The sequence below is a fragment of the Streptopelia decaocto genome (assembly GCF_964273445.1).
Source record: "Streptopelia decaocto genome assembly, chromosome: 2".
Taxonomy (NCBI): Eukaryota; Metazoa; Chordata; class Aves; order Columbiformes; family Columbidae; genus Streptopelia; species Streptopelia decaocto.
The window spans coordinates 118,950,828-118,977,528 of NC_138655.1; the positions used below are offsets into that span (position 1 = coordinate 118,950,828).

Here is a 26,701-nt window from a genome sequence, read left to right on the forward strand (position 1 = left end):
AAAAAAAAGAAACAAACTATGGGTTTTGTGAAAAGCTGTGACTTTGAAAATGTGTTGGGGAGCTGAAGGGAACAGACAGAATTGGGGCTTGTGAAACATCAGCTATCACCCAGAAATGGAGAAACTCCAACCTACAAAGCAAACCTTCTTTCATATTTTGCTTTATGAGGCAGATTTGGGAGATGGGAAGGTGAGGGCTCATTGGTTTGGCATTTTAACTGGAGACTTTTCTTCCAGCCTACCAAGGTTTTGTGGGTCAGGCAGCGACTGGAGAATCATATCTCCAAGTTTTGCAGGGGTGGTAACACAGAAGAAGGAAAAGGGATCGTGCTTTTCCATTTTAGGTTCCTTGTACACACTGTGGGGTAGAATTTGAGTTTACCTTTATACAGCATGTCTAATTTACACACACACAAAAATATAAATACACAATTCCTTTGCAAACTTTTCTTTAAGTACATCTGAAGTTACACTCCTTAAATGCTAATTTGGGGTGGGGGGGGGGGGGAGGAAGATAATGTTTTCTTGCTGGTTTTTATCATTGCTACCTGCCCTTTGCCTTGCTCCTTCCACTAATTCAAGTGCAGAATAAAAGCTTTCCAAGCAAATCTCAGTCCTTCTCTGTGCCTACATGTTGCTGGGAGAAGGGATTTCTACTTGTCACAATTGATTTTCAATCATCCTTTCTCCGCACTGAAGCTGGGCAACTCACTACTGCTGTATTGCCACCGGCACGGCGTCTCGGCCAAGAGCCAAGGCACTGAACAGCCTGCTAATTAATATTTCACATTTATCTCCAGGCCCCCTCCCCAGAACAAACACCGTGGAAACAGGAGGTAGCAGTTTCTCTCCAGCCCTCGGGAAATTTTCAGCAGAAGTGTTTTACTGCCAGTTTTATGCTTTTACTGTGATGGCAGTAAGGACTTCTGGTTGTACGAAAGAAAATGTATTGGCTTCAACACAGAAAAAAAGATTATTGAAAGTAATCCGAGCCTGATGTATCCATTTCTCAAAAAAACACAACAACAAAAAAGCCCCAGCATCTACACCACTGCCTGGAGACAGCAGAGAAATAAGGGCTTAATTTCTAGACAGAAGAAAGGTATTAATGTTGAAAACACTGGTAGCATGCAACGATTAGAGATGGATTCTGCTCCAAATAAAGCTATGCGTGTTCATTTTAATTTATGAGCAGATAATACTGCGAGCTTGTGGAGTTTGTGCGTCTTGCGCCCTTTCTTGCATATATATGTGTGTGTGTATATATTTATGTATATAAATAAGTTAGAGATTATTTACATCAGTGTACAGAATAAATCTAAACTCAGTTATCAAAATGCATACACCTGCCAGCAGATTTGGTCTGTTAACACTTTGCATTTCATCTTCAAAGCCCCAAACAAGCATTAATTATTTACCCAGGCAACTTCCCACTCACCAAAAGGATGACGAAAAACAGGCAGGGGAAGGGGTGGCGCTAAGGGAGTACGGCATGTTCATAAAAAGGCAGCTAATCACGTTTCTCTCTCCTGCCATGAGCACTGCAGAATTGCACCTTTATAAACTCTGCAGTCCAAGCGTAGGAGTGACCTTTGTAACATGACACTTGACAAAATGGGAAAGTCCTCATTAGAAGCAAACGATGCGTTTGTCGTTTTCAAAAGCTTTGGCCTCTTCTTGGCTTATCAGGTTCCCATTCAAACTGGAGGGGAAAAATAAAAAGGATGTGAAAGTAAGGTAGAGACTGTTGCTCATCCTCTGTTTTCCCAAGGTTTTGGAGCAGAACCACAGCTTTGCAATGCCATGTGAGCCATGTGCTTCTCAAAGGGCCACCGTTGGGAACCAGGCCCAGACAGGCCACAGCACAGGTGAGGAATAAGGCAAAAACCAGAAACAAACAAACAACAGAAAAAAACAACTGAGCTATCACCTAAACTTCACTGAGCTGAAATCAGTGTTGGATACCCAGCTGTTTGCATTTCAGCAAGCAGCACAGAGCTGACAAAGGTTCTTACCATGCAGTGGGTTAGTTTAAAGAAATTTAAAGCCTTCGGAGCATTTTGTGTCTTCCATGACAACATGGGAAATAAACTCTGTTAAGTACTCAGGTATTTTTCATGTGAAATGACTTACAGTAACATTTTCAAGTCTGGCTACATAATCTACGTTGATATTTACACCCCTGAAAATGAGCAGCCTAGAAGGTGCAGATTTCAGAATTGCTGAAATCTATTAAACCATTTAGGCTTTTGAAATTATTCAGGTTAATTAACACCCCTCTAACTTCAGGCAAGAATTGAAAGAGATTTCGGTCTGAAGATCCAGAGTGATTCAAATGGGAATTGATGCCTCTTCAGCACAAGAAAGCTGACAGTGCCCTTTGAAAAAAAGCATCACTTCCATATCTCCAGAGAACCCACCAGTCAGGTAGTGAGTCATCGTCTTTCTAAGCAAGAATTCAGTGTCCTCTCGCTAAAACAAATACATATATATTTAAAAATAAATTTCATGTTCAATAATGTCACTCCAGTCTTCAAAAAGGGCAAGAAGGAGGACCTGGGTAATTATAGACCGGTCAGCCTCACCTCTGTCCCTGGGAAAGTAATGGAACAGCTTATCCTTGGTGCCATCTCAAGGCATATCAAGGATAAGAGGGTTATTAGGGACAGTCAGCTTGGCTTTACCAAGGGTAGGTCATGCTTGACCAACCTCATAGCCTTTTATGAGAATGTAACAAGGTGGATGGATGATGGCAGAGCGGTGGATGTGGTCTACCTTGACTTCAGTAAAGCCTTTGACACAGTCTCCCACAGCATCCTCACAGCTAAGTTGAGGAGGTGTGGTCTAGACAATAGAGTAGTGAGGTGGGTTGCAAACTGGCTTAGGGAGAGAAGCCAGAGAGTGGTAGTCAATGGTGCGGAGTCTAGTTGGAGGCCAGTATCTAGGGGAGTGCCTCAGGGGTCAATGCTGGGGCCAATATTATTCAATATATTCATTAACGATTTAGACGAGGGAATAGAGTGCACTATCAGCAGGTTTGCTGATGACATTAAGCTGGGAGGAGTGGCTGACATGCCAGAAGGCTGTGCTGCCATCCAGCGGGACCTGGACAGGCTGGAGAGTTGGGCGGGGAATAACCTAATGAAATTTAATAAGGGAAAGTGTAGAGTCCTGCATCTGGGCAGGAACAACCCCAGGTTCCAGTATAGGTTGGGAAATTACATATTAGAGAGCAGTGTAGGGGAAAGGGACCTGGGGGTCCTGGTGGACAACAGGATGACCATGAGCCAGCACTGTGCCCTTGTGGCCAGGAAGGCCAATGGCATCCTGGGGTGTATTACAAGGGGGGTGGTTAGTAGATCAAGAGAGGTCCTTCTTCCCCTCTACTCCACCCTGGTGAGACCCCATCTGGAATATTGTGTCCAGTTCTGGGCCCCTCAGTTCAAGAAGGACAGGGAACTGCCGGAGAGGGTCCAGCATAGGGCAACGAAGATGATTAAGGGAGTGGATCACCTCCTTTATGAAGAAAGGCTGAGGGAGCTGGGTCTCTTTAGTTTGGAGAAGAGGAGACTGAGGGGTGACCTTATTAATGTTGATAAATATATAAAGGGTGAGTGCTATGAGGATGGAGCCAGGCTCTTCTCGGTGGCAAACAATGATAGGACAAGGCGTAATGGGATCAAGCTGGAACACAAGAGGTTCCACTTAAATTTGAGAAAAAACTTCTTCTCAGTGAGGGTGACAGAGCACTGGAACAGGCTGCCCAGGGAGGTTTTGGAGTCTCCTTCTCTGGAAACATTCAAAACCTGCCTGGACATGTTCCTGTGTGACCTCACCTAGGCATTCCTGCTCCAGCAGGGGGACTGGACTAGATGATCTTTTGAGGTCCCTTCCAATCCCAAACATACTGTGATACTGTGATAATAAAGCAGTGGTGGTAAAAACAGCACAGTCCTATTGACTCCTGAGCTCCTTGAGGTGAGGGAAGGAATGTGGTACTTGGCTTTGTGCCTTACAATGCACACGTGCGACTATGTGTTGCCTACCTGATCTAAAACAAGCAGCTCTTAACAGAAAGTTAATCTTTTTGCAGCTTAGCACTTTCAGTGTGTTTGGAGCACTGCCCAAAGAAAATCTAAGCACAAATACTATGAACCAAATTAGTAATGCTAATTAAATGTAACCATCTCATGCTTGTTGGGATTTAGCTCCTGAAAAGCATGAACATGTTCAGAAATTCAAAGATCAGGACAAGTGAAACTTGGTCTATAAATTTAGGGCCCAATTCTGCAAACAAACACACACGTTCTGCAAATCAGTGATACAGACGTGAACTAGCAAAACTGCTTGACATTCATAACACACAGGGAAGTGTTTCAATAACAGGGAGTTTTTACCTATTTGAAACCCGCAGCTGGAACTACAACCCCTGCCTCACATAAACTTGCTCTGAATTTTTTAGGCTGGAAAGTAGTAATGCCAGAAGTGTTTTAAAGGGAAATAAAGTTTACAAAGTGAGCCTTTGAGGAACAGATCTTTACCAGACTTCTTTAATAGCTGTGTTCTCCTTGAGAGCTTCACTGAGGTACTTCACCCCTTCGGCTGTAATTCGATTCTGGATAAGCCTAAAAAGAAAGTACTTCACGTCAAACTAACACACAAAGTAATTTATATAAGCACACGCACAACCTTGCTGTCAAGCTTGCTATCAAAGAGCAAAGCCGTCTGTTTGCCACAGGATGGTTGTGATTTCTGTCTGTGAGGATGGTACACAGTTCTGGTCAAATGCCACATGTACACTTTAAGAAACAGAGCCCAGAGTATTAGTCTTTTCCTTTAAATCTTGCATGTGGCTGCATTCTGGAGATACTGAGCTTAATTACATAGCTGACACATTTCTCCTAAGAGCCATTTACTACTGGTATGGGATTGAGATATCTGGATTCTGAGACAGACTAACCTCTTAGCTGTTTTCTTGTTAAGAACACTGTGAGACATTTTTAAGTGACGTACAGAAAATTCTGAGTACAGACCCTGTGTAGACCCAGTGTTTTAGCAGTTATGATCTAGAGGTTGCCAAATCCTCCTGTCTTGACTATCAGACCAGCAAGATCTTTGAAAAACAAGGCATTGAATTTTACTCTGGTCTGAGCAGGTGCAAGTCCCAGGGAAGCCACCTTAGCAGCTATAAAGTCTGTCTCATCTGAGCTGAGGGAAAAAAATGATAGACAGATCCTCAAGTAGCACAACTGATGAAGCAGCAGGTAATTTACTAACCACTGTAAACCATCCCCCTAGCTAAAAATGAGCAAAGCCCCCTCATCTGCATGAGTTTAAAAACACTCATCAGCCTAGCCTAACTCAATATTTACCTTTCAGCCTACCATAGCTGCACCGTTCCATGTGACTGGTGGCGTGAATCCCACAGGATTCAGGATGAGGCTGAAAATCTGAATGAATTGAAGGCTCTCTTAGGGAGGGAAGAAAGAAAGGAATGAAGGAGGCATTCCCATCAAAGGACTTTCCACACTTGGTAAATGAATCAAAATGCAAAGGGAACCAGTAGATGCTTTCAGCTACTGGAAAGAGATTTTAATTTTGCCTCAACTACCTGTATAGGTCACTACTTTCTGAAGGTATCCACTGGTATAACCAACAAAGTATGATATAAATATGTCTGCTGGCAGAATCCCTTGGACAACACTGAGCCATGGTAAAGACATGCATCTAGATTACTGTGCCTGTGTTCGTTGGGGAAATTTTTAGCATGAATTCAAACCAAACTGCTCAGTGAAGTATATCTGCAACTGTGCAAAAAGAAATCAAGCCCTCCTCCTCTCTTTTTATTTTCAGGGTGATGGGCACCAGACCTTCTACTTGCTTTCAAAAGCAGCTACAAGTACTTGGCACCTCTGACAACCAGCTTGCTTCCTAAGGGGAGGGAACTAGGATGAATACAGCAGGGGATGCTGGAGTCTGGTTAGCAAAGTCTTTGTAAAGGGACTCCATTGATTATGTTCTCTTGGTCACTTGGAATTAATGGGTGGCTATTTGTTTCACAGCCCACATCTGCCTGACTCCATCCACTAACAAATTCTTGTGAACCTCTGGGTTACAACAGGCAATGTTGTGTTCTCTTGGAGGTTTAACAAGTCTCTTTGTGATAGCTAGAAATAATCCCTGGTTTCCTGGGGATTTATGTCTTATAGATGAGTGTCTTACATGAGTGAAAGCACTAGTCCTACAAGAAAACATTAGGCAAAGGGGACATGTATTTAAGCATCTGTCATGTAGGTTCTTGGTTGAAGAGTAAGAGTTGAGCTTGCTACTTTCATAGTGTGATGACAGATAGTAAGAATCATAGTAAGGTTATTCTATTCTAGCTGTCTGCTTGTATTTTTTTTTAAACTTTCATGTTTGAAGCCAGTACTGTTCCCCTAAGGAGCAATCAGTAGTTCAGAAGTTACCAGGACACACAAACAGCTTCAGCTTCTCCCTGTATGAAAGCAGGTTCGAAACGCTAGACAGCAGCTTTATTAACTTTCCATTATAACTGTCTACAACCAGTCAGCTGCATCCAGACTACGCACAGAAATCTTACTGTGACCTACATAGACTTGGAAGGTGAAGCTTTAATGCAGAGACTGCCAAAGAGCCTGTGCCTCTGTGGAATGTAACTCACCATAAATGCACCAGTTTCTTGTTGACCTTCAGCATCTCTGCAAAACTCATTGCTGCCTCATCATCCAGCTCATTTTTAGTCAACCTAAGTGAGAGAGAAAATGTTCACTTAGGATGTTGTGATTGTTTTTCAGCCTCCTGTTTTTCCAGCTTGTCTGTGACTTAGCTTTAGACAGCCAAAGGGGGATGTGCTGTTCCTGCCCTGAGCAATTTCTAAAGGCTGGACACAAAGAGATACTGAAGAGAAGCCCTGGAGGTAAAAGAGACAAGAGTATCAGATCTTTATTTCTCAGAGCAATGTTCTAATGATACTTTTTTAGTGTCTAAAAGGTGGATGAAGTATAATGGAAAAAGAGAGGTAGAGACAACACTGAAAAGGTGCAAAAACTGGGGACAAAGAACTTGACTCTAGATGATGGAAGTGAGAGAAGATGGGGAAAGCACAATGGAGGGAACAGAGCAAAGCATGACACTGGGACACTGGAATGTGTCCTGAAGGACACGTGCTCCTGATCCATTACTCGGATATAGCTTATAGCTCGCTGGTAGTGAAAGCATAGGAGATGAGGGGAGGGAGAGAAGGAGGAGGGGAGAGTAGGAAGTGATGGGATTGGAGGAAACAAAATTAGGTTGTGGCTTTCTCTGGAGAAAGGAGAAGTAGACCACAGTGCCAATTACCAGAATATTCTCACGGAGTTGTTGTGTTGCATAGCTTCAGCAATACTCTTGCCTCCCTCTGTCGTGATGCCATTGAATGCCAGACTGCAAAGTAAAGACACAAACGTGTAAGAAACAGCCAGAATCACTTGACCAATCACTGCCAATATCCTGGATGATCTGTTTCCCAGTTCTACGGTTCAGCATTCTGGGCATTTCAAAGGCTCACATACTTCACAAACCAGCAAGCTCCTACAACTTTTACAAGTGAGAACAGTTCACAGGCTGCAGTCTGAGTGCAGGTCTGTCACACAGGCCACAAGATTTGCTGTCAGTGAGTTGTACTATTGGGACTGACAGCAACGTTGCACCCTGTGATTTTTAAAGTCAAGGCTTTTAACAAGGACAAAGTGGTGTGCTTAGCAGTACACAGGTTTTTACAAGCATTTGTCATCCCAAGTCCCTGTACAAACTGGGCACTTTGTCCTTTAAGTCCTTCATCCTTCATCCAAACACAACACCTTCTGTTGTCTATGGAGAGATGAGCTTCCAAATGCATGTGTTCCATTACAAACCACAAACATTTCTTAGTCTGCCCTTCATTCTTTGAATAGACATTGGCAAAATCATCCAGTTCAAGTTATGCTCCAGGCTTTCGGAGTTCAAAAAGCATCTTCTCCCCTCAAAACCCAGGCTGGAGCCTGGTCTCAAAAAAAGGTAGAAAGGGGGATCATGTAGGGTAATGACACAAATATGCATTAGCACGAGTCCCTCCTAGCTTCAGCTGAAACTAGATATTCTCGGTCCATCACGAGATGGACCCTGAAAACGGCAAATATGCTGAAGTAAACTAATGTAGTAGGGACTGTCTTCCCTCAGTCTTCATATAGAGCTACTGCTGGTGCTGTGAATTCAAATAATGAAGCAAGATTAACCAGTGGAAGATAAAAATGAACTCAAGTGCAAGTACACTGCAGAGCAGAAGATTCACCCTGCACAGATGCCAGCAAAACCCAGCCCTAGCCAGCACAGTAACTCCTTATTTTTGCAAGCACATTCATCCGCATATCTGTTCCCATCCGAGAATCCCGGTTTGAAATGTTTTCTTTCAAGTCTGATGCATCTGGATGGGTTCTGCAATTACAGGAAGACGGCTATTTCAGATAGCTTTTAAGTTTAAATATATCTAGGTCACTGCACCTGTTCAGCTTTTAAATTTTTAAGCCTGGCTATCCGCTTCCAGAAAGGAGGACAAGGCAACAGCTCTGAAATCCCTGGATCTGAAGTGGCAGCAATAAGCTCCCCAGAGATCCCCAAACTCCAAGCACTGTATTTCTAAAGAAGCTAGTGCCATGTGCCACCTTGTGGGGAAACCCAGGAGCCTTGTCTGCTCCCTCACTCTGGAGGCCCGTGGAAATGGGAGACAAATCGAAAGGATCACCATGAACCCAGTGTTCCAGCTGTGTGGAGGGACACCAGAACAGCAGCAGTCACCACAGTAAGCATCTTTAAATCCCTAGCCAGCATTTAAAAGTGTGGCAGGGGATAGGCTATTTTATATTGCTGGCTTCTCCCTGTGCTGTGTTAGCAGCTTCACCCATGCCAGGGCTTCCAGAAGGCCAGTTTGAGATGAATCACTGAACTTCAGTGAGAACTACATCTCATTAGCACTGAAGTGGTGTAGCTCCACTGGGGTACACGAAGAGCCTGAAATTAAGAATGTCCCAGTCCCTACCCAAACAGTTTCTCACCTAAAAATTACTTTGGTAAAAGCTGCTGTACCTTTGCAACAGAAACTGTTTTAACATTGACCTCACTCGGAGCCCAATTCTGTGACAGCTGGTGTGTCCTTCTGCTAACGCTCCCAGATCAAAATGGCACCCACTGACCATGTGCTTTCACAAATGCCAGCAACTGTGCAGCATGAGGGGAGGAGGAGGTGCAGACAGAGGAAAGGATGCCAGCCCTGCAATATTTTTAACTTGCACAATGGCTGCACAGGGCTTTTTGTTTCAATCTGGCCTCTTCCTCACATCAGGAGCCTGTTAGATATGAAGACTGCAATACCAGATGGTGGTTCCAAACTAACGCTTGGTCGGAAAAGTCATCGCTTCGAAGCATGAGGGGAAACCCAGCAGTACACTGAGCTGCCCAGCTCCGCTGGTGTTTTACCTCACATTTGTTAACGTGGGGTGGTTCCTCAGGGCCTGTGCAAACGCCTTTGCTCCTTCATCTCCAATGTGATTACCCCACATCCTGGTGAAGAGAAGAAACCAGGAGATAATCAGGTGTGCTGCCGTCCTGCCCCTTGGCATTGCATTTTCCCTTTTTCTCTTCCCTCCCATCCCACTCAAGTTTTTCAGGCTTGCGAGAAAACTGGCAGGTACCCTCCCTGCTGAGCCAGGCGTGTTCCACTCCCTGCACACCACCCCATCAGCTTCCGCTGACTCACCAGTACCCTAAGGCCACAGCACAGAAGAAGCTCTAGGAGACAGCCTGCTGCAGCAGGGGTGCTTCTGGGATCACCTTCATAGAATCATAGAATAGTTTGGGCTGCAAGGGAACTTCAAAGGTCATGTAGTCCAATCCCCCTGCCATGAGCAGGGACATCTTCAACTAGATCAGGTTGTTCAGAGCCCCATCCAGCCTGGCCTTGAATGTCTCCAGGGATGGGGGGCTGAGCAAACCCTCTGTGGCCCTGTACCCTTATGGGGTAAGGGAGTCTTGTGAGTACAGTGGGCTGCCACGAGAAATGAACACACAAAGTCCTAAACCTGATCATTTTCCTGCTCAGCATTTCCTCCTCATACTCCGGCCAGAGTTCTCCTGGGCACAGACTGGCCTTTACACAGTGCAAAGTACATGTTTTGGGCAACACTCCTCATATGCACAACTGCACCGGGCCATGCACCCAAATGGGTGAGTTCTGAAGTGAACTGCCCTACGAGCTCCCCTTCTCCTTCAGAATCGTCTGGCAAAAGAGTTACGATTCCTTCAGTGTTACACCCAAGTGGTATCTCCTCCCTCTCCAGCTGCCAAGAGAAAGAGCAAAATCTCACAGGGACAGTAGGACCCTGGGTTCTTCCACACATTCGTAAGGAATAGCATTAATTTTTCCAATGGTGAAACAACCCTTGGTAACAGAAAGGGTTAGGAGAAGGTAATATGGTAAAGCTGCAGAGATTTATCAACATTTAATAGCAGTATCTGGTCAAATCTTTTCTATGCAGTCCAACCACTTTGAAAATTCACCCTATATTATAAGGCCTGAAAGCGCCTCTGTTGAGGTATAAGGTGTTTTTGTTTTTTTTACAGGGATCATGGCTTGATGACTCAGAGCCACACTCAGCTTGATGGGTAATTAGTTGGCAGCTCTTTTAAAATCAATTGAGCTTTGTGGTATCTAAACACATGCACTTCCAGTAAGTTCCCTAAAATTTCCTTGTCCTTCAGTCCCAGTGCAGTTTGTTATGTAAATGCTGAATATATCTGTTCAAACATTTCTGCCCAAGCTATCCTAAATCCATTTGGAGTGATTATTTCCTCCAGAGGAGAAAATAGGAGTACTTCACTGAAATTACAGCAAGTACAGCACAGCAGGCCCAGCAATATGACAATGGAAGTGTTCAAGCTGTTGCCTGTACTTGTGCAATGTTGTAGAACAACAACATTAAAGGCCAAAAATCTAATTGTTCAAATCCAATTTTCATATTTCAGGGTTACCGAATGGCCAAACAGAGGTTTTAATTCTATGTATTTGAGTATTAGATTCCGAGAAAAATGTTCTTCTGTAGAGTGGAAAGAGAATCTGGAATTTGCTAGGGGGAAGGAAAAAAAGAAAAGTAATATGAACCTCTCAAATTTAGCATTACTCCTGAGAAAGAGGACAAGAATTAAAGTTTACAGTACATTCAGACCTCTCTCCAATAATAGCAGACTCTCCAGTTTGGGACAGACTAGAGGGAAGGATGATGGGAATTCCTTCTTATTCTCCCAGGCTGCAACTTTATCAGGACTTTATGCAGAACGTTTGACAATTATAACAATGACACTCAATAACTGGGTACACTGCCAACAGTCATAAAACCACCCAGACTTTTAAAAATGACCAAATATCTCTAGAGCAGCTGTGTTGCCATAAGGAAAGTGGCTGTCTTTACATACTGTCCTCATTAATTTGCCTGTCCTTCAAGGTTCTCTCAGAACAGGGAAAAAAACCAAACCAAAACCAGAAACAACAAACCCCAAACAAACATTGTGTGAACTGGAGAAGAATAAAGCAGCCCTCCTTTTCACTCCGAGTCAAAAATGCGGCTATGCTCCTGCATCAGATTGTTCTAATGCTGCCATGAGGAGGAATGGCAGAAGGAAAGAAGGTAAGACTGAAAGAAGGAATCCTAAGGGATTTACAGATGCCTTGACAAGACCAAGCCCTGAGCTCTGCTCCTTAGCACTGAACTTACCCAATTTCAAACATTGTCTTGCTCTTCTGGATGGCCTGGGCAAGGCATTTCCCTCCTTCGCTCGTTATTTTGTTTGCTCCTATTCTGCACAAAATACATGAATTGATGAGGTAGGTCACTTACAACAGTACAGCTATTAGAACACAAGCTCTGAAAGGGATACAAGTATTTAAAGCTAATTAACTCTGGAGGGTAGCTACACTTATCAAAGATTAACCTAGAGTAAAAAAATACTGCAGGCACATTACCTTTGACCAAAAGACATAATTTTTGTTGTCTTTTACATATTTTGCATGTCAGGCCCTCAAATCATAAGTATTACTGTAGAGTCTTGGGTTTGGTGCTCGGTATGTCAGAAATGAGCTTTAGGAACTGATCCCCAAGACAAGGACCCCTGCCTAGTTTTTAATCCAGTTCAGTCAGCAGTTGCTACAGAATACATTAATTACATGCAGCTTGTTTCACAAAGCCACAGGGAACAGAATATTTCTTGGTTATGTGGCTCCAGAGGAGACTGCAGCTGATAAGCACAGATTGTAATAATTTCAGGTCTTTCTGTCCTGAGCACAGGCTATGGGTGGTGGCACAGGCCAGTGCAGCAGCGAGTGCCCTTGGCTGGCACTCTACAGAAGACCTTTTGTTTTTTTGGCCTAAGTGGGGATACCAAACGGCTGGAGTTCAAGGAAGAGTTAAGTCTCTATTGCATAAGTTGATGTAAAGAACAAACAAAAACCAAAACCCCTCAACCCACTACATTTACATAAAGTAAAGCTGGCTTGTTTGATTGACTTCAGACACATGAATATGCACTCTATCTCAAAATAATCTCTGGGGTTACTATGCAGCCTGAAAGTAACTATCTTCCAACAGGCTTTTTTGTGAAAGTCAGATTAAATAAGCAAAGTCTGGTGTCAAAGCAGTGAAAGAACCAGAGTGCTCCTGGGTTTCAAAATTCTGTAAATATTTTAAGTGGGAAGGATGTGGCTAGTGTGGGGTTTCAGGGGAAGTTAGTGGTAGAACAAGAACCCAAGAACCCCTGGCTGCTGGTTGCTAAATTAAAATCAGCAGCTGACATAGCTGTAGTTACCTCTATTTTCTACTATGGTCACAATTAAACCATTGGTTAATGATCTACCTTTATGTAAAACCAGTGTTGTGCATGGCCAGACACTCTTGTCCGGGGAAGTTCCAGAATTAAAGGGAACACTGACTGAATCTGGGGAATTGCAGAACTATGACACCAGCACAGCATGACTCCAGTGGCTTGTAAAAGACAAGATATGAAGAAGCTTGGTACTAAATCTATGTGAATTCACCTATTGCAAGAGACAGCAAGGTTCAGGTACCACTTAAGCCTCACTCAGGTGCTCAGACTGGATTTAGGTAAAGAACAGGTCTTATGCTCTCCTTTTGCTTACTACTATATTCCAGTAAAGACTATGGATTCAAGAGTTTCACCTGCTGCCATTCACTGCTAGAAAAAAAAGAATAAACAACTGCAAACTAAGCTATATTTTATATGAAACATAGTTTTTGTCCTTTTTTTTTGCACTCTCCCTCCTATTTCAAGTTGCTTTACCTTAATAAGGATACTGTAGGGAAGAAAAAAAAAATCCAACATACTTAACATATTCAAGGCTTGAACACTCTTCAATTAGTTTTGCAACATACTTGGCTCCAACATCAGTGATTTGGTTGTTGTATAAGCTTAAAGAAAAATCACATTGGTAAAAATAGGTTATTTCTGCTGTTACTTTAATATTTACAGCCTGAATATTTTATAAAGCGTGCATAGCATCTATCTTTTTTTGTATGGCTTTGTACATATTCATAGCTTCTGTATTTCTATTTTGATATACAATTCATATTATGAATGGCTAGACATAAAATTCAAGGAGACAAAAAAAATTATATATACATTTTTTTAATAAATGGTCTCTCCAAGCAAACAAAGCTTCCCTTTATTCCTGTGTTAGTACAGAAATAATATTGCCAGAAGAGAAGTCAGAAAACACCAGAAGAATGTATTTTTGGTCTTTTAAAAGTTATATAATCCTGTTGCAAATATTACTGAAGATCAGATACCTGAGCAGATGTATTTACATTAGGGCACTGGAGGAAGGAGATGATTCTTGGTATTCATGTTCACTTCTCAAAAAGTCATTTTTGTGTAGCTACTTAACCAAGAGCTGGAAGTGAGAGCGAACGTGCCTTCCAGCTTCAACTTGATTAAGAGGCAATTAAGGTCTTAAAGAAATTGGTACCACAAAGATGACGCTTGAAACTATATGTTTCTGGTACTAGTCTCCACAAAGCCATATGTGCTATGCACAGTTGAAATAAACCATTTTACAGCAGAGAAAGCAGGAAGCTCTAGCTATAAAGTGCACAATCTCTTGCTCGCAGTCTCTCTCCCTATTCCACAACTCGCAGAAGGCTTTAGGTATAAAATTAGCATGCCCACACAGTTCAGTAACCTGACAGCGGTCAGCACTGCGTCACAGGAGAGCGTGATGTCAGTGGAGGCCACCCTGTGAGGTGGTGCAATGGAATTTCTGGTCCTTTTCCCAGTGACCTGTTACAGGACAGCAGCTGAATGATTTCTGACATGAAATGCTGCTTTGCTTATGTTCAATAAATGAGGAGGTAAGTGTGGTTTCTACCTCACCTTTGCTGTGTCAGTACTGTCAGCACAGCAGTTTTATGTTCTAGTATCAATATATAGTGGTACATACCCCAAGTAAGTCACAGTTTGGTACTTGGAGAGTTCTTCATACAAGATCCTTACTCCGTGATCTGTGACTTGATTTACACTAAGCCTGGAATGAAGGCAAATAAAAGAAAGCTTGAATCAATACAGATTACAAGTGTTCATCACCCACGAGTTAATGAATGACTGGAGTTGTGTGCAGTTTCCTCTGATATTTTAACAGGTCCTTAAGCCACATATTAAAAGCCATTAAGGGAAATGTAAGGTCAGTTTCATACAGCTCACTTCAAAAACCATGGAAAAGAAAAAGCCCCAAATCTCCACGGTAATGCTATAGAAGCTGTCCACAGAACCGAAAACAATAAAATGTAGTCAGTCAGAAATCAGAGACAAACACCTCATCCTCCTCCTGTACTTACTGTGAATGCAGAAAGAAATTCTGCTTGACGCCCTAGCAAAAGCAAGCTTTCCAAACAACTCTTCTTGCAACCTGCTCTCTGAGTACCTAGGGAAAGCCAGGCATCTTGAAAGCCACAACACATTCAGGCTCCACTGAATAAAGGTTGTGAAAAGCCCTTGCCAGGAAATAGAACTGCAGTCCCATGAGTGCGCTAGAGGTTTCTAATTTTATTGTCCCAACTAGAAACAAACCAAATCAACATCAGTCATTCACAGAATAAAAATACTTCTTTTAACCGTTGTTTTGGTGGGTGGTTTTTAGTTTGGTTTTTTTAAATTTCTCAAGCTTTTTCACCTTGCCTAAACAGACAGGTTCTCAGTGAAGCATTCCAGTTCTGATAAATCACATTTTCTGGGTAAAGCTGTCCCTGTGAAAACATTTTGACCAGCTTTAGTTTCTACACAAGCTCTGAAGCTGAAGATTAATTGCTAAGAGTCCATTATCATCAACAGCCTCCCTGACTCTTGCTAATTAGTAACTTGGCCACTTTGCAATGAACTAGCAGAGAGGAGAAATCAGACCCAATTTCTACAGATGAGAACAGTCGTCTTCTTTGAAAGGGATGGTTAAGCTGTTAGAAACAACATCTCCTGACCTGCAGAAATTGGTTATTAGAAATCGAACTCCTAGCATCAGAAAAGCCACAAAGGAAAAAAAAAAAAGGCAACCTAACAGACTGGTTTGGTGCTGGGGATGGTGTTAAGATCACGCTCTGTATGGCACAATCATATGACAGGGATAAGGAGTGAAAGTCTGACCCTTTCCTCTTTGGTTTGTCTTACATACTTATGCATTGCCCCCCAGAGTTTACTTATTGCTTTCTCTTGGAAGGTCAGTTGATTTGCAACTAACTGGAAAAAACAAGCATCACTTGCTTTGATTTAGTCCGAGAGGAAAACAAGGCAGCGCACAGACAACCAGGAGGAATAAATCCATTTATTAAAAAAACCCAAAAATCTCATGAGGCTGAAGCAGCTTTAAAAAAAGATAACTGAAGTTCTTGTTTTTCTGTACCTAAGTGTTTGGACAAATAAGATACAGCTACATGGCACAACCTCAAAGGGCTGGAGGTAGAACAACATGGCCTGTGATGTGAGAGATGGAGTTAGTTCTCCCTGATCACACCAAGCCACGTCCTCCCTCCACATCACCTCGGGGAAACACCACATCTAAAGACTTCAACTATATCCTTTCATGGAGTACTACATGTTCGCTTTTGTTTTGTGGAAGTAAGACATCTTGGCAGGATATAAAAGCAAGAAATTCAGAGCTTTTGATCAAGGGCTATTTTGAATAGTAGATCCTCTCTTACCCTGTATGACCAAGGGCAGAGATAGGTTCAGGCAATCTTCAGATAATGGAGGAAGCACTTCTGTTTCCTTTCTTTTCCCTTAAGCGCTTTCTCCCATAAAAATCCTCTTCTGAGATTTTGAGACTGAGTTAACTAAACCTACAGGTTTGAACAGTCCTGGCTTCTAAGGAGCCAGGAGAAGTCCTTCTAAGGACTTCTTATCACCCTTTACACTTGGGTTTCCAAATTCACAGCTTGTCCCTGCTCCTGTGACTGGCAGAACAAAGATTTCAGAAGATCTGAAACTAATTTCTAGCAGCAGTAAGAATCCTCATCTTTCTCCACTTTCAAGATCAATTTCTCCAGCCCAGCAGTATGTGGAACAGACCAAGGATAAGCAAGGACCTGCTTGCTTGAACTCCTACCTGATCACTGCAAGCTTGCTGAAACAAGGTAGCAGCTCTTTTACTCCATAGTCATTGATGTTGTTGTTGTCCAAATCCAGAGCCAGGCGCTTTTGAAAGTGATGCATGACAAAGGAGATCGCACTGCAGTCAGCAGAGCTGGCATTGCAGTATGTGAGCTTGATGTAGTTGGCGTGCATACGTTTGGCAGCCAGCTTCCCCACTTTCTCATTCTGAGTCTCGTAAAGGCACCTCAGCATCCAAACAAAGTTAGGCTGGACCTGGAGCTGGTTGTAGTTTTGAAGCCTGGATCGAGTGAGGCCTTTCAGGTGGGATTTCATGCTCTCCCCGAGGTATGTGATGAGAGTCCTTCTCTTCCTCTTAATGACTGTAGGCAAAACTAAATGTCTGAAGAGCTTCTGCTTTGATCTAGAAAGCAGGCCACAAAGAAACAGGTTGGTAAAATGAAAGTGTTCATTATTTCGGAAAGGATCCTTCCCTGCTATTTGTTTCTTCAACCAAGGAATGGGAAGGCAAGTAGGCTGGGCAGTCTCAGTGGAAGAACATTCATTGAAAAAATGAAGTAATTCCTTAGCACCCACTTTTTCCTCCATCACCAGAAACAAAGCTGTGAAAAAAGACTGAAGGGTTAAGTGCAAGAACTCGTAAGTGGACTGATTGTCACAACCACTGTAACCTTTAACTGTCCTGAGAAAGCCCAATTGCAAATCTTCTTCAGAGATGCTTGCTGATGAGACCTCCTCCTGCTCAAAGACAAAGGAAGAGTTCTCCATTCCTTTATGTGCCATTTTACCCAAAGCTAGAAGAGTTTCCTTTCTTGATTTGAACATCTCTGCTTGGCTCCTGGTGTTGTTCTTCAGCAAACTTGTTTTCAGAGATCGGTTCAGATGGACTTCAATCATGAGCAAAAATACATCTGTCAATGTAACAGAACAGGCTGGAAGCTCATGGCTGTCAAACATGGAATGGAAGTGTTCATAGCATTTAAAGATAATCCAACAAAATAAAGGCACCGAACACAAACTGCAGAGAAAGGGGTTAGCTTCCAACTGGTTCAACACCAGGGTTTGTTGCCCCATATCTTTGAAAAACATGGTAGTGTACTGCTTCAGGTTATTGCTGGAGAAACCACGGAGCAACACTTTCTTTCTAATGATGTTTCTTTGGATCTCAGTTCCTGTCCTCGCCGTAAGAATTTTCTTGGATCCCTTAAGCAGCTTTCCTCTGAGAAGGCTTACCAGCAGCACCAGGGGGTGGATGGCTTCATGTGGTGAACACATCTCAGGAACACTACTGAGATCAAAGTTGGAATAGATCTCATCGAAGCCATCAAATGTGAAAAGAACTGTGTGAGGGAATTGTAAGATGTAATGGAACACCTCTGTGGGGTCCTGGTCTGGGTAGCAATTATATTTGAAGAGTAGGTCTTTCAAACATATGACTTCATCTTCCTTAAAACAACTAAACATCCTACATCGGAAACGGAAGAAAAATTTGGCCCCTATGTCCAATTCCTTTTTGGCCCAAAGGCTTTGTATCTTTTGCAGCAAGATGGATTTTCCAATTCCTGCATCACCAAAGACATAAATAGTCTCTCCATCTTCATTGATTACTCCAACTGCATCATCAAAAAGGGTTTCTAATTGACACACTTTGCCTAGGCTGTCATTGGTAAAACTGACCAGCTCCATAATACTGTCAGAGTAGATTTCTTCAAGCAGCATCTCTTCCCTCTGAGCATACGACGTAACAAACTTGGAGTCCCGTCCCAATTCATATCTGAGTTTCTGGCAATACCTGCTAACTAAAAAGACAGCGAACTATTATTAAAAAGACTATTACTAAAAAACCTATGCATACGATGACCTACCTCTTTGGGAACTGAGAGGGGGTAATAAATTAAATAATATATTATCTAAAATTGGTTCTTTGGCAGATCACTTCTATCGATTTGTGCTGCCATCATCACTCTCCTGGCAAATTCAGGTGCTAATGAAAGAGGTAATGTGTGAGCCACCGTTTCCTGAAAGCCAGTACTGACACTGCACTGCTTTAAGGGGCTGCTATCTTTCATCTGAGACTCGAAGCCAAGCCTCTGACTTTTTCTTAAAGACTCTTTTAGTCTCTGCAAAGGCAGAGGTTGGTGGTCACTGATTAGCTTTGGCAACTGTCTTTTCAGTATATTTATATTCTACCTGCATTTTCTATCAGATGGGTGGTTATTCCTTCCTAACATGTTTGGTAATTGTTATTATTCTAAATAGAAGGCATGTATTTTACAAACTGGGTGCCACGCACCTCAAGATGATGACCAAAAAAAAAAGAGAGAGTCTCAGTTATTGTGCAACATTTGCTTGTGTTTTTAGTGCAAAAGAAACTTTCCTTCACATGGGGCAAAGTGTTTATTGTATTTATATAATATGAAGAAACCTCTCAAGAAGAAAACATTTATTTCTGCAATACTTAAACTGACTTTTGGTGTAACTCATCATTTATTATCATAGAATGATTCAGGCTGGAAGGCACTTCAGAAGGTGTCTGGTCCAACCTCCTTCTCAGAACAGGGTCATTTATGAGATCCGATGAGGTTACTCAAGGCTTTATCTAGTTGGATCTTGAAAACGTCCAAGTATGGAGACTGCACAGCCTCTCTGGGCAACCTGCCTCATTGCTTGACTGTCCTCAGCATGAAATGATGGCTATTTCATTGCCAAAACATCCCAGTGTTGCTAATAAATTGTAGAAGAGGCCTAGAAAATACTACAGCTGGCACAAGGTAGTTATGCCATTATGCTGCATATCCACAAACAAACGCAGAAAGAGCATGACGTTAGCAAACCAGGATGTAATATATCAACCACTGTTGTGTTAGACGGTCTGCCTTTTAATTATCTGGCTACCACTGCTAGCAGGCACAGCATGTGCACATTTATTTTCCCTGGCTGTGCCTAGACTCTCTTATCCTAACATCACCTGGTTAGAGCTTCCGACACAGCAGAGTAGTTCTAAGGAAAGGGATATAGATGCATGACCTCACCTGGATCTGTATTTACCACAGGTTTACTACAAATACTCTCTGAAGGCTTGTAACCTATTTCATCCAGCCAAGGCTGAAGTTCGTAGTAAGCATCAGTGACTTTCTGCAGCACAAGGATGAAATATTCTGAGACTTCTTCTCCCTTGCTCTGAACCAAGTCTAGAATTTTGCGAACCTGAAAAAACACCACATGAAAGATCATTGATATACAGCAATTTATCATAGTTACTTACACTTGTAGACTGCTTTAGGATCCTTTTTGGGCTGGAGTAGGGCCCCAATATCAAAACTGATGCTTCAAAAATGAATTCAAAATCTAGCTCTGAATTTGAACCACCACAAAACCAACTTTCTGTTTGTATTTGGATGTTGCAAGAAAGTTGGATCTGCAAGTTAAGGTCTGAAACAAAACAGATAAATACTGTTCCTCAATATGGAACCCAAAGGTTTTCCTTAGCCTGGCTAAATAGTAATTTTAAATCCCATGCTGTTTAAAATAAAAAAGAAAGGGGTGGTTTCTTAGTGCCCTAATATTCACCCTCTGATTTGTAAATATTCCAGTCACATTTAGATTTACTTCAGGATCCAGCCAGATCCAGAGCGGGGTAGACAGAATCTCTCTTTCTGGATCTTAATGCAGATCCAAAAAACTACAACTCTTCCTTTTATCACTGCAGCCTCCCTCTGCACAACAGACTTGTTGCCTGAAACTTTTACTAAAACTAATGGCTACCAGGCAGTGGCTGGAGCAGTTCAAGACTGTTATCTCTAAGGACAAAATCTGATCTCTGTGCAACCAGTACAGGGCAACCCTAGTACAAAACCCTCTGCAAGACAGAGCAATCATTTAGAGGCCTGTTTTGAATGTTTGGATACTGTTCTTGCTATAAATGAATGAAGAACTCAGTTCTAAACCAGACAAAGGTTTCTAGAGACTGTGATCTCTTGTGAGCTTAAAGCAGGGTGAGGTACATACAGCAGAGCAAAAACATGGTATTTTTTTGACAATTTGTATGCTCTAAAAAGCAATTTCATGCCTTTCAGAGAAGCTCCCACAGAGTCCAGTTCACTTACTATTGTGGCCTGCTCCCTGTCTCTGCTTAGACTCCTGATGCACAGCCTCCCCCTCAGCTTTGTTACAACAATCATCCACATTATGCTGAACAATAAGAAATGGAGATGAACATAGAGCATGCATTTATTCTGCTTTGACCCTATGCACAGAGTGAGCACTGTTTTACCATTTCAACTTGCCAGCAAGAATTACTATTTTATGAAAATCTGCACTGTTAGTGAAGTCCAAGGTCCCTGAATTTTTTATGGTTTGCCTGCCTCTAACTGTGACACCATTCTGAAGCTGCATGACCCGTTGGTCAGAGAAACAGATCAGGAGTTTGTTTTAAGTCAAAATGCAAAGAGCAACTGTGTAAATGTGATAATTTTCTAGGAAATAATTTTTGCTACTGATGTCCAAAGATAAATCAAAAACAGAAATGTGTCAGGATATATCAATTTTCCATACAAACAGTTACAATGTACATAGGTCTTTAAAGAGAAGGGAAGGTGTGCACATGGACAACACACAATCATTAACTTCTAAAATAAAATTTCATTTCTGTCTCTCCTCCTGTAAAGCAGGATGATGAGTCCCACAGCATCCTGAAGTGGATTTTCCTTGCAATACTCTGCACAAAAAGGAAGGCTTGTGTATAGCAAGCTGCACACAAACAGCCACTGTGGTCACCTCCTTATCAGAGGAAAAAGCTGCAGCTGGGGGGACAGAACAACAACTATCACCCTGCTCATTCTTACAGCTACCAACTGGCATTACAAGCTGTGCCAGATGTGCTGTGAAGAGATGAGCTGGAGACACTTGTCCAGAAGAAACCAGGTGGGGAAGCTCTGAAGTAACAAAGATTGGAAAAGACACTAGATGTAAAATTGCCTGATAAGCCCACAACCTTAGTGGTAAATTAAAAATAACAAAAAGCTTACACTGGCTAGTGGAATAAAAAGAATACCTTATCTGCTTGAGTTGGAAATTGGACAACAATCTCTGCATCTTCAGTGGAGAAGTAGTCATTCTTAATCAAGTTGTCAATCAAACACTGCGTGTTTCGGATTCTACTGACCAGAAGTTCTCGGTGCACTTTCAGCAAAGCAATGAAGGATGGAGGACTTGCTCCTGGAGCTTTTTTCACAGAAATCTCTGGGTTAGCACAAAGCTGGCCTTCCATAGTTGAGATAGCAAGAAGATGCTCTGCCAAGCCTCATCTTTGACAAAATGTTCATTTGCAGTGAGGAATCAGCTTGGAGTTATCATCAGGGAAACAAATAATCTGTCCTTCACGTTACTGAGCCTGTAAAAAGTAATTGTATGGAAGAACCTCAATTTAAACCTCATCCTATGCAGATATATCCTTCAATTAGCCATCAAATAATTCTTCTAAACTCTGCATAATATCATGTCCAACTTTATTAAGGAGTTTCTTCCTCAGGTACATCCATTTATTTGTTCAGGTTTTGGAAAAAAATATCTACAGCAGGCAGTTTCCCTTCTGTACCAGTACTTTACTGTAGCTTGCCTCAGACAACACCACTGGCACCTGTTTTATTAATTTCTTGTTCTCAGTGTACAATTTAATATTTTTTATTAGCTTTTCATGTTTCAATAGCCAAAGAAGGTCATCTATCCAAACGTATCTGGACAAGAAAATAAACAGAATAAAATTATATTTCATAGCAATTGATTTTGTAGAATTAATTACAGTAGCAACTCACTTTGCTTTTTCTTTGTTACAACAACAGATTGTGTATAAAGTGTTGCCAATACAATGACTGTTCCTATAAGCAAAGCCTTGTGAACTCGGAGACAATTTTAGCTGAACTAGAAAAAAGCATTTAGCTTCAGGGCAGCAGGTTTGAGAGGCAGTAGTGAAACTGTGGAAAAAACACTGATCAGATGTTTCTGTTAAGAAAGCCAAGAGTAAAATGCTGCTAAAAGTGAAAATGCTGCTGTAGGTTTCAGAGCTAATATGCCACTGATGGGCACAGAGCACTTCGCAACTCCTAAAGCTATTGGTTCAGACAGCGTGCAAAACAGGGAAAATATTATTGCATTGGTTTAATTTGGTCAATCTTATAAAATTCAAGTGAGTAGCCATGAAAGTTAAGCATATGGTTTTTCAGAATCTGAGAAATAACAATGTTACAGAAAGGACTGAAATAAGTGATTGTTAATATACAAGATCCCACCTCCAGTGATTCACAAAAAGGAAAATCTGGACCTCTCCTTGTGCAGGAATTGCACAGAGTAACCGAATTCACAGACTCTTTCCCCGTATGATGAACTAGGCCTGAAGATGGCATCGCAATTAATATTAATCACTGGATTTGGCATCCAACCCACCTCCATCTTCATAAAGGGAGGAGATTGCACCCAATACAGCTTGTAATTAAGATATCAATTTAAAGCCTGTGCAAACACGTAGGTTCGAATGCCTGATCTCAGCCCCTGTATGTACAAGCAGAGACACAATGTGATCATTAACCCAGACAGCTGTGGGCTCAGGAAACCCTCTCATGGCTGTAGAAATACATATGCTGTGTATGCCCTCATTCTCTCTACCAGCTCTTGAGAGATCTTTTTCGATGGCCATTTATTCCAACTCTTCTTTACAAGGCATAAAACAGTAGGAATCAGGATCAGACTGCTCTCTATTGCATTACTAAAGGGTTTTTTTGAAATTCAGTTAATATAGCACATAGCAGGCATGAAGTTATATAGTAATTAGAATTCAACATTAAGTTCATTTAGGTACTATTTAGGTATGAAACTTGCACATACAATTTCCCACACAAAAAGCAGATTTTTTTGCAAGATCACAACTGAAATGTCTCCACATAGATGATGAGAATGTGCATGACCCATGCAAATTACTGGCACCTTCCAGTAACAAGTAAAATGTCCTGTTTCTTCAGTGGGTCAAGAGATATTTGGAAGAAAGTCCTTAGGTTCTGATTGCAGTCATATTAATAAAAACAGAACAACAATTCTGTAAAGGTGCCAGTTCTGCTGTTACAAAATTGTCGTGATTTCCCAAGATGTTTACAGTGTCGGCAAACTTGCCAAATGCTCCCCAGCACTCTGCTACTGGAACAAACTCATTTCAATGGGTTTTCCACAGCAGAAGCTGCAGTCTGCATCAGTGTAGCTTCACCTGCTCAATGCTGGAGGAAGACACAGTTTACACTACTGTATTTTAGCAATATCTGCACTTACAACCACAGGCCAAATGCCCCTAGCTCCTCTGACTTCAGGAGACCAATAGGTCCTAACTTATGGTTGCTGCTGACACAAATAACTGCATTAAGAACTGAGCCCTCCAAAGGCTGAGACCAGACAAATCCCCAGCACAACCTTTTTGGATCACAGCCGACTCCAAAACTGCAAAACTCTTTCAATCAAAGGGAATGTAACCAAGTGATCTGACTTTCTTACCACATGAATAAGTGACTGCATCTACTCGGACAAATCAACCTTTCATTACGCCATTCACATGACCTACCAGATGAAGTGGCTGACTTCTGAGTCACTCAGCTTCCTAGAAGCCACACTGGCACATCTCTTTGTTCAGGAAAGCTCATTCCATAAACGAACTCTAACATGAACACCAAACAATGTTGAAAACAACATTTACTCTAAAGCTTTTGCAAGCTTTTAGTTAAAGAGAGTCACCTTAAAACACATGCAACAGAAATATTAACCCTTTCCTTTCAAGATACTGTGTCTACCCAGCATTCCCTGCTTGCCCTGCTTATTCAGGGACCACGTTATCCTAATGCATTTTCTTTCTTCCTACTTTGTGAGAACTGAGGCAAACATCCCGGAAACCATAAAAATGAACCAAAGTGGTGTCATGTGTAAAACCCAAATATAAGTATTTTCTTCACTCTTTCAGATCCATCTACAAAGAGGATAAGAAAAGAAAGAAGAAATACAGCAACAGGACAGGAATGATCAGAAGGTCTCAAAGATGCCTGCCCTGCATCTGACTAAGTCCAAGTCAGTACAGCACCTGGTTGCTACTGGGAGGGCTGTGCACACCTGTGCTGCAGGAGAGAACATGTTCCCTTTCACACAAGGTGACCTGCAAGAGAGCGGAGACATGAGAAAGCAATCAAAAAGAGAGGCATCAGGGGAGAAAAGGAGAAAGAGCAAAAATGTCAAGCAGGGAAGGCAGAGCTGGTAATATGAATTCTGTACACGATGACCTACTCAGTGATATTTGCAGTGGCAATATTAACCTCAAGGCAAAAAATGCACAACCTCCAATACTGAAGAAAATAGTAATTTTCATCAGTCTTTTTTAATAAGAAAAAATTGAAATTTCCACCATCCATAGACTAAGAAAATGCCACATCAAATGAGCGGCTGAACACTTTAAACAGTGCTGGAACAGAAAGACTTTCTGCCACATGTAGTTAACAGCAAGGCAGGTATGTGCATGTTTGTAGCAAAGTACATCAGCTATATGAAGAAACTTCAAGTCCTACTCCGACTAAAGTAAACACAAAACTTTTCTATAGTTGCAGTTCTAGGTGCAACAGCACCTAAAAGTCCTGATCAGCCTGAGAAATGCGCTTGTTCTCTTAGAGAAACACATTGTCTGTAAGATTCTGACATACAAGACTCTGCTTTGCTAGTGTGTTTTTTGGTTTTGTTTGTTTGTTTTCTGTTGTGGGTGCTGTTTTGTTGTTGTTGTTGTATTTTGGTTTCATTTTTCTTTTGTTTTTTAAACACAAGGCCCAAGCGTTGACAGCATGAAGCACACAACTTAATCAGCAAGTCCACCACCTCTTCTGGAAAGAGTCCAAGCTTCCCTAGTGCTTCAACATGAGTATTTTCTGTGAGGGATCACAAGGTTACAAAGTACTGAGTCTCTTGTTACAAGAATCTGTCAGTTTTGCAATGCTAGGTTACACATCTGGTATGTTTAAAGGTAAATGCTTATGCAGCTTGTAAATACGTGTTGAAAGCATGTCCTTGCTAGAGTGCCTATAGTGTTCTTTGACTTATCTTGGGCACTGTAGATGCTGGATTCAATTCCAGTGCAATTCTTGTGACTGATGTGGCATCAGTCATGGGGGTGCTGCTAGAAAAGACTGACATACAAATTAGTGTGTAACACCTCAGTGCATTGACCAAGGTCTAAGAACATCCATTGCTGAGAACTACTGCCTCATTTCTGGAACTCTTCCATTTCTGAAAGGGCTAATGAATAACACCATTTCTCTAAAGGCCATCTTAATGCTCCTACAATCCTTTGTAAAATACCACTAAGTTACAGCAAAGACAGATCACCTGCTCTAACAGCAACAGCTTGTGAACACATATATTTAGAGAAATGAGCATTATCATTGAGGTTAGTACACAGAAAGGTATGTACATAGGGAGAAAGGGATTTGCAAGCTTGATAGATCAGCTGAAACAGGAACACACCTAAGGAGGAATGGAGAGAAACAAGAGATATGATACCTGGGCAAAGCAGGAGTCCAGTATAGGAAGACAACAGGGGAGATGCTTATACGGAAAAGTTTCCTATGTGGGAACAGAACAGACTTTTGCTCCTGAGAGGACAAATGAAAAAAACAATTATTTACTCAAGAGGCTGCCAATGATGCTGGAGAGGAAATTCAGTTAGCCATTTTGAGGACAGCAGCTTTGGTCAAGTGAAGAAGACATAAAACAGACTATCAGGAATTAAAAAGAGCCAGAGAGCAGAGTGCTCACCCATTCGTTGTAAAGGCAGAGAAGAGAGAGAAGACAGGGTCGTGGCCAAATGAAGTGTCAATGGGGACTGAAGTGATGCGAGAAGCAAGTGTGGCAAGAGATGCATATCGTATCATAAGGCAGCACAACTGAGAATAACAAAGAGGAAGCACGATGGTGATTGGGACAGGGATAAGGAGGGAAA

General features: G+C 41.9%; 1 protein-coding gene across 3 annotated transcripts in view; it reads right to left on the bottom strand.

Moving 5' to 3' along the window:
* Positions 1-26,701, bottom strand: part of NOD1 (nucleotide binding oligomerization domain containing 1) — a 31,365-nt gene continuing 4,664 nt past the window's right edge. Inside the window, exons 1-12 of one of the 3 annotated variants that reach the window (XM_082046965.1) lie at positions 26,518-26,572; positions 21,746-22,084; positions 19,725-19,899; positions 16,688-18,491; positions 14,537-14,620; positions 13,425-13,508; positions 11,802-11,885; positions 9,511-9,594; positions 7,360-7,443; positions 6,683-6,766; positions 4,542-4,625; positions 1-1,702 (exon numbers count right to left, since the gene is read on the bottom strand). In XM_082046965.1, the coding sequence (XP_081903091.1) occupies positions 1,630-1,702; positions 4,542-4,625; positions 6,683-6,766; positions 7,360-7,443; positions 9,511-9,594; positions 11,802-11,885; positions 13,425-13,508; positions 14,537-14,620; positions 16,688-18,491; positions 19,725-19,899; positions 21,746-21,961 (2,856 nt within the window). In that variant the 5' untranslated portion in view covers positions 21,962-22,084; positions 26,518-26,572 and the 3' untranslated portion in view covers positions 1-1,629. Of the gene's footprint in view, positions 1,703-4,541; positions 4,626-6,682; positions 6,767-7,359; positions 7,444-9,510; positions 9,595-11,801; positions 11,886-13,424; positions 13,509-14,536; positions 14,621-16,687; positions 18,492-19,724; positions 19,900-21,745; positions 22,410-26,517; positions 26,573-26,701 lie in introns of those variants that run through there. The other 2 variants (XM_082046964.1, XR_014183480.1) reach the window with 2 other exon arrangements.